At 32.3% G+C, this 8,646-nt stretch overlaps 1 protein-coding gene across 1 annotated transcript in view; it reads right to left on the bottom strand.

Moving 5' to 3' along the window:
- Positions 1 to 1,481: 1,481 nt before the first annotated feature.
- Positions 1,482 to 8,646, bottom strand: part of LOC107478864 (uncharacterized) — a gene marked incomplete in the record, with an annotated part of 8,231 nt that continues 1,066 nt past the window's right edge. The window contains 15 exon segments of the mRNA XM_052258586.1: positions 1,482 to 1,801; positions 1,906 to 1,974; positions 3,063 to 3,149; positions 3,851 to 3,994; positions 4,368 to 4,502; positions 4,869 to 5,030; positions 5,113 to 5,325; positions 5,431 to 5,473; positions 5,714 to 5,777; positions 6,032 to 6,137; positions 7,068 to 7,184; positions 7,369 to 7,449; positions 7,605 to 7,647; positions 7,815 to 7,876; positions 8,472 to 8,558. Coding sequence (XP_052114546.1) covers positions 1,703 to 1,801; positions 1,906 to 1,974; positions 3,063 to 3,149; positions 3,851 to 3,994; positions 4,368 to 4,502; positions 4,869 to 5,030; positions 5,113 to 5,325; positions 5,431 to 5,473; positions 5,714 to 5,777; positions 6,032 to 6,137; positions 7,068 to 7,184; positions 7,369 to 7,449; positions 7,605 to 7,647; positions 7,815 to 7,876; positions 8,472 to 8,558 — 1,512 coding nt within the window.

The following is an 8,646-nucleotide window of genomic DNA, read 5'->3' as shown; positions in this document are numbered from 1 at the left end:
ATAGAACATGGTCTTATAACTATACCCTATAGTTTTAATGGTATCGAGGCACTCTTCCATTTTAATCACCCAATTTGAATGTTATGATTCACATCTCTATTTCTCAATGGACCCAAGCTATTTAATTTTTGTGACTCATATGGTTACATAATCCCACAATTTTCACTTACAAATTAGAATTTCCAAATTTCTTGCTGAGATCATAGTTTATAATATTCCATCTTGTTTTGTACTTATGCAAAAATCATGTATAATATCATGTTCTTTAGTTGGTTACCCTACTAGGTGGGAGGGAATAAACTAATAAAAGTGGTATTTAAGAACATTTGTTCATTCAGGTGTCATTTAAAAAAATTAGCTTTAAAAGAAATTAAATTGATTTATTTTACCAATAAAAAGATTTACAGAATCATATATAAGACAATACCTTCTTTTTCATTTTCCCATAATTGTTACAGGCTAGATGCCATTCTTCATTATGTATTTAAGATCCCTCTGTTTCTTTTCTTTTTTATTTATTCTTTTAATTTTTTAAATCCATATTTTAATAGTAGGTTCAAAGTTATCCTTCTTTCTCGTTACTTGTGATTGTGAGAGAGATTCCACCACTATTTCAGTACATAGAACTTAAAAGTGACAATAACTTTGAAGCTGAATTTTCCCTCTATTTTCTTTTTTTTTTCACAAACATAGCCACGCGTGAGAAAATACCTGTTTTGATTTTATCTGTGTGAACACAAATGCAGCTTTGATTCTCAAAGGCCTCATATAAAATTATATAATTCCTGCATGCGTGACATAAAATTATTTCATCAATACATAAATTAATATGCTACACTTTCATATATATAAAATCTTAGAGTAGGGACTGCGGTGGGTTCTTCTTTTGAGATACGGTATCTGTATCGGTATGCCAAAGGGAGCCTCTGAAAGAGACTCTGTTTAACAAAGAATTAAGAAATACAATCATGTAGCACAAAGTAAGGAGGACCTTGTTACTTGTTAGGCTCTTCTTTTAATGTGCTTCAGGTTTAGCTCCCATAATTAACTTGCCCATTCTAAGTGTTCCTATATTTTGAAAATAATAGTGTTATTTCAATATAATTACTATCAAATAAGATAAATAAAACTTGTCAAGTATTCAAAAAATACCAATGTTATAATTATTTTAGCGGTTGATCTCAATCCTAAAATTTATATATAATTAAGATCAATAGATAAAAATACTAGAACACCTCAGTTGACAACTAGTATTAGGGTTTGTACATGTGAGTGTGTGACATGTAATCATTAAGGTTTATTATACACACATGTTCACATTTATTATGCTACTTTTGAGTTTTGAGTATCAACAAATTTTTTTTTTTTTGAATTTTATCATTAGAACAATTCATAACTACTAAAGTTTCAGGACCAATAATGTTTTGATGATTGAAGACACAGAAATTGACAACAGCTAAAACCCAGTTTCAAGCTTAGAAATGTAAACATTATATAAAAGGGGAAACAAGCATAGTGAGTTTTTTAAGGCAAAAACAACTAAGGATCAATTCAAATTTCCACTTTTGTATAGTGAATTCTTTACTACTACAACATCTTGAGAAAGACATGCCTCTTTAAAAATTTGCAAGAAATGAAAAATCAAACTAACTCAAAATTGCAAATTGCATTTTCTATAGCATCATAACCTTGTAATAAGTTATCAATTTCTGGTTTTCTTCTTGCCTCTCTTCTTTGCATTACTACTTGTTTCAGGCCCTTCAGCCTCTTCAGCTTTCTGCTCAGCTTCTAATAGAGCCAGCTGCAGTGTACAACGAAGAGAATTGAGTACCCAAAAGCGAAATGGTTTTTAGGTGTAAGAATATAATTCCTAGTCCTAAGTTTTAGTGTGCAACAAAATATTACCTCATCAAGAATTGGTTTTAGCTCTCTGTATCGAGCTTCAGCAAGATCAAAACCGTCCTTGCGAAGTTCCTATGACAGTAGAATTTCGTCACAAAGACATGAAGCCCTAGTTAGTAACTCCATGAAAAATATGAAAAAAAGAACGCAGGTAGGGGAAGAAACTTATAAACAAAATAATTTTATTCCCTCCACTATTTGATAATGGCATTGGCAAAACACCCGTTTGATTTGGAATGTGCTTGATGCGCAGAAATTGCGAAAATGCTCTTCACTTTTCATTATTATTATAAATAAATATATTTTTTATATAACATAACAACAATTTACATTGAACATTATTAATTATTAAATCACTAAATACATATTTACTTTATTTTAATATAATATAATATATTAGCTACATTAACAATTAAAATTGCCCGAAAAAATATTAAAAATTAATTGGGCTTAATTCTACTGTTCTCAGCTTGAATAGGCTATTTATTATTTTGATGTCTAAAGCTGGTTACTAACCCTATGTAATCAAATAGTTTTTTAAATCCACATCCACACAAACGGATTTCATGGTACTCACTACCAAGAATAGGGAATAAGGGGAATGAACCCAACAATTTCCAGGAGCCTCTTAGAAAAAAAATAAGTTCCAGAATCCAGAATATTGCTCATTTTGAAAGAAACTCCCAATACTTCTACTCTATCCTATCAAATAGGTAGCTGAAATTTGATCGCAGTTGAAAACAGAAAAATAAGGCAGCAACATATAACTGAGCACCATATATCATTTGCAACTACATTTGGCAACATTTATTAAAATAATACACAATCAGGTCAACCCATCTACATACATCCAAAATAAGAAATAACAACATAAACAGAAATAACAATAACAACAACAACAAAGCCTTATTCCACTAGATGTGATCGGCACAATAAGAAATAACAAACAATTCCAATGAGACATTAATTGCATTAATATCAAACCAACACTTTGCACTAGGCCGATATAAGAAAACATTTGAGATCAACACCAAATATACTTTGAAACAAAACATAAACAGAAATAGGGAAACCAGTAAAACTACTATAAATCAAATTATTTTTCGAGGAAAATTATCAAAATACTATAGTAAAGGAAAAAGAGAGAAGGGAGAACCTACCTTCCCAGTGTGCTGAGTATGTTCATGCGCTGCCATTTGCCAATACATATTTGTACGTCTGTAGAAGTCCCTCAACGATTCTCCTGGCTTTACATGCAACAAGAAACAATTAAGAATGCAGCATAAAAGTAGTAAAATTTGAAAGAGAAATGATTTATCTTCCTAACAATCTTTCTAACTAGTAAATGAAGGAAGAACTGAGTATCTTTTTAGGGTTTCAAAATGTTAAAAGTGTTATGAAATATTTAAATGCGGATGTCCTTATTGTTATCTGATTTTGGTTAGGAATTGATCAAATAGAATTAATTATAAATCAGTTATGAATATTTTATTTGATTTGGTTCATATATCTCATCTTTCACCTATAAATAGCCTTTTGGGTGCTCCACGTAACATATAATAAGAATAACAATAAAAGAGTTATCTCATTCTGTGTATTTCTTCTCTTCTATTATGCTTGTTATATTTTAACAAAAAGTATCGTTTACTTCATTTAGTAATTAAGAGAAATTTAGGAATACCACTTGGTAGCTCGAAAACAGTTGGTGTGAATAATATGAATTGTTCTGTATTCAATCAAAGAATGGCTTGCTTAAAATAAATGAAAGAAAATTTCTTATATAACAACATGCAAGTCACAATGACTTCTAACCTAATTTTTTGTGTTGTTAGTACCAAACACTTTTGTACCGTTTAGAATTTTCCTTTTAGGATTACTATATTATTACTCAATGTGAAATTCATATATTCGTTATCAACTGTTTAATCAATAAAAACCAATTAATTACCAATGGTGTTCTCTGTGAATCTGACAAGCCAAGGCTAGCTCTGATCTGCTCTATCCGTGACCTCCTCTCTTTCCTACGCAGATTCTTTCCAACTCCCTTTATTAAAGCAACAGCATCTCCCATCTGAACTGATGCATTCTGATTCTACTGACCAAAAAGTGAAGCCAAGTCAATAATACAGGAGGTTACAGTATAAACTATAAAGAGAAAAATACATAAAGAACAGAAAGATTTCAACAATAACAAAGTAAGTTTGAATAATGAAACTACAGTAAGAGGCAAAACTCCAAAAAGAGGATATGTTGTTGATCTTTTCTCAGTTTCTATTGTTTATACTGTTTTCTCCACCTTTTCTCTCTGATGGGTTAAATTGTTTTTAGAAATCAATCGCCTTCCCTTCTGCAATTTATTATACATTCAAAAATTTTTTTATAATGAACCTACATAAATACTACAGAGGAGAGTAATTCAATCTCCATTTTTATTCTTGTTTGAATTACACAGTTTGAACGTGCACCTCTTCCTCCTCTTCTTCGTCATCTTCATTCTCATCACTTCCGCTATCCCCATCAGATTCATCTTCACCATCCTCTTCCTCATCTTCTTCATCATCATCCTCCTCCGAGACTTCCACCCATTCAGATTCTGATGCCTGGGTTGTTAAAAAGCTAAGTCAGGCCACAGAAAATAAAGCTAAAAAAAAAAAAAGCACATTCAAATAGAAAATTAGTCAATTACTATCATAAGACATTCTATATTAAATAAACTGCATTCATGAAAAATCAAGAGCGATAGCATCATCAGGTTATATTTTACAACAGAATTTTTTCAAATTTAATAAAAACTTATAAGCCAGCCCAATTCACATTACATAGTAGACAAAGTTAAATAACAGTAAACAGTGCTAACAAGTCATAGTTTTGGGTATAGTTTGCACAGATACATATGCTCTTTATTTGCAGTGATGCATGGATGCATGTAATGGTAGGCAAAAAAGGGTTAAGAAAATGTAACAAACCGGTATTATGCACTTCCATTCATCAAGTTTGCTGAGGTTTAAACAGTACAAGTCATCAAGAGTAATTTCTTGATCTTTAATCTCCATCATGCCACCATATATATATAATGTATCTTTTCCAACTGCCATGCAGGAGTTAATACGTCCACAAGGCTTCACTACCTGCAGATTTCGGAGAAAAATCATTGATCAGAACTGGGAAAAACTTAAGAAGTGCCACAATATGCTAGTCCAAAATGACAACCTCAGGCAAGGAAGAACTCTGAACATCAGTCTTAGCACGGGATTCCTTAGACTTTCCTTCAGATTTGGCTAGTGTTTCACTATCAGCAATAGTCACGGTTGAAGCAATATTTTGAGATATATCATCAATCTCGTCTTCTTCATACTCTAAATCCTCAGTTTCTTCTGTCTTATTATCAACATCACCAATACACTTTTGTTCATTCTTTTTTAACTGCAAAACCATCTTGTTAATAAACAATATAATATTACATAGAAAAAAGAGATCTAAAAACAAGAGTTTTTGAAATGTACGTGGAATAATTTACATGGGATCTACCTTATCTTTTGTTGACTTCTCCTTTCTCAACTCTATAGGATACCTGTTGCCAAAACAAGAGCAATAATAAGCTAATCAAGATACATGAAAACCTAGTCTATCCTATCTAACAACTAATTATAGCATATTTTATTTTTAACCCTAACATGTGCATGCAGAAAATGCCAATTAGTGTAAATGCAAAATGATGAAAACTTAAAAATAATGGAAGAATTGAGTTTAAACGAGCAACTAGCAACTTCTGAAAATGATGTATTAAGTGCAGACACAATATAGGACTCACCAGCGATTGGTATCTAACTGGAAGCCATAAAGCTCATTCATGAACAAGCTCATCATCACATCACCTGCATAATTTTAGTGCAATTAGAAGCCTGACCATACAGCAAGCATAAACAAAGAAACACTCCCCTTCCAAAAGAACCTAGGTGAACTGTCAGATACTCAGATGCCATTACTTGTTTACAAAGGTCACAAAAATGTTAAATGGGCCACATAGAGGACTATATAATCTCATCTGATGGCTCCTATTAACTTATAGTAAGACTATATGCAATCACAAATGGCTAAAATTAATAATCATTAAAAAAAAGGAGCTCACCTTCTACTTCCATATCCACAACACCACCAAACAGAAGAGCCCTCCTCTTATGAACACACATGGAAAACCCAGCACGAGGCCCAGGAGGCATTCCACTTTTCTTAACCTATCATGAAAGGGGGCGAATGATGAAAAAATCAGTTACCTGAAGAGATAAATTTACATTATTTTTCTGGGTCCCTTGTGTGTGTATGAGGGAGAAGATAGAGAAGAAAAATATAAGAGAAAACACTATTAATTGAATACTGAGAATAAGTTTATGCTTCTGTTGAACACTGGCTATGAACATTTAAGTTTATTACAGATTTACAATGTGGGCACAACTATAAGCTACAAGAAAGCTCAAAATTTTCTAAGATGAAAACAAGACCAACCAATCCTTGTTTTATTAAGTGGAGTGAGCTATAAGAATTATGAATTATACAGAACTAGTCTCCTATCATAATTTCATTATCCATGTTTAAAGTTGAATGATTAAACTCTAAATCTTTCTTAATAGTTCACTTTGCCTTCCTTTTTTTGTCTCTCTCTACTTCTGGCGATTACAATATTGTCCATGTACTCTTCTCGCTTACTGATGCTTCTATATAATGGTCATTTCCACACATGACCCGATGAGCAACTAACTAAAGTGAGATCCTATTATCCTTTTCACATATCTTCTAACCAAACTCCACTGGTGCATTAATTCCTAATTTTATCATGTGATGTCTAGCATATCAAGTCATCAGTTGCAATATTCTCACCTCCACAACATTAAGCTTATTTTATAGTTGCCTTTTGACTACTCAACATCAGTCACACACAACATCTTGTCATCTTCACAGTTATACAGTTGTACAGTAAAATTATCCCTTAAGAGCATCTGCCTCTACTTCTCCAACATTGTATGATGAATCAAAGATACTTAAACCATATTGCTCTTGATATGGATTGATATCTCATTTTCAAAACATATGAAAGATAGAGAGGGGAAAAGGATAAAAATTAGAACTACAAAAATTCATTTAATATTAAACTTCAAACTACTCACTACCTTGTTCCATTCCCAAGTCTTAGGATCAAGGGACCACATGTCTGAATGAACTATTCCTTTTTCAGATCCATTCTTATCAGAAGAAACTTCTTTCGAATAGCCACCATACAGAAATATCTGTAATATGGAAAGAACAATGTAAATAAGATAGTTTCTGAACTTAAAATTACTTCATAGACCCACCTTAGTGATTCACAATGACAATACAGCACATAGAGGAAAAATTGGCTATATAAGCATGCCTCCATGAAATTTAAAACATAAACTAGATCCATATAAGAAGGTCCAATAATTAACTCACATCATCTTGGTAAACAAATAATTGAAAGCCACTACGACCAGAAGGCCACATTGCTCCAGGCTTAGGCTTTATTTCTTGCCACTACAGGACAAATGATAACTCCATCAGTCCCAATTAATGAGTAAAAAATCAGCATTATTGTACCATGCAACTTGGCATATCAGCAGTAACATTAGACCAGCAGATAGCACATTAATATATTAATTGAACAAATGTAGCCCAAGAAATATATTTACCTTAAATTGATCAAGGTCAAATACAAATAGATCGTTGTAATACCTGCATGATTATACAAAACCTGTTAACACTCATATGGCACAGAAATGTTATTGAAGTGAAGCATTTCCAGTTAGTTTGTGTTTAACCCAGAAAAAATATCTTAGAGCTCACTTTCAAAACAACTCTCATCTATTAGCTATTGTTGAAAAATATGGAGCATCAACAACCTCACTTCTCTAAGTGTATCATAGAAGCCACCAAAAAGAATAATCTTGTGCTTGTATAATATCTGCAAAAAAACCAAATAATAAAGCACAAGGATTAAATGCACATTAAGATTCATAATACGATATCACAAAGCATGATTACTATAAATTTAGATTTATGAAGCATAGTCCCAAACATAACAATAGCAAGAAAGCGGCATAAAATCTCAAATACAGCAGAAATGGAAAGAGAGACAAGCAGAATGTTTCACTTTGCTGGCTTAAGACTTTCAGAAAATGCAATGAGCAAAGCAAGCTAAGAGCTGGGAATATCATGTCCAAATGAACCAAATCAAGCTGTAAACCAAATAGACCATTTAACTTCCATATTTCCAGCAGAACTTATAAATAAAGCTTTGTTTTCAGAAATTTTGATTCGTTTGGTGTTGGTATGAGTATGATTCCAGCTTCACATTTGTGTTGCAACTAAAAGCAAAAAAGAAAAATAAAAATAAACTAAGAGGGGATCTATGATTTGACAGGTGAAGACACAATCAATGGTAAGTAGTAACTCAACTGAGGAACTTTGCCATGCAGTAGTATTCTGGTTAAACAGAACCTGATTAAACATTTTAATAATCTAGCATTCTTATTAGTAATGTCTTAAGTACATCATACCATTCGATGTCCTGACCGTGGACTCGGGCATCCCTTTAAATTAAGCTGCTCCCACTGATTTGTTTTCAGGTCGAACATCCAAAAATCCTACATAGATCAGAAATTCAGAATCCAAAATAAACATCTCTATATAGCCAAACAGCCAATATAGCAAGCCACATTTCATTTGCATGAC

The sequence above is a fragment of the Arachis duranensis genome, chromosome 3 (genome assembly GCF_000817695.3).
Source record: "Arachis duranensis cultivar V14167 chromosome 3, aradu.V14167.gnm2.J7QH, whole genome shotgun sequence".
Lineage (NCBI taxonomy): Eukaryota > Viridiplantae > Streptophyta > Magnoliopsida > Fabales > Fabaceae > Arachis > Arachis duranensis.
This window is presented reverse-complemented; position numbering and strand designations above follow the sequence as displayed.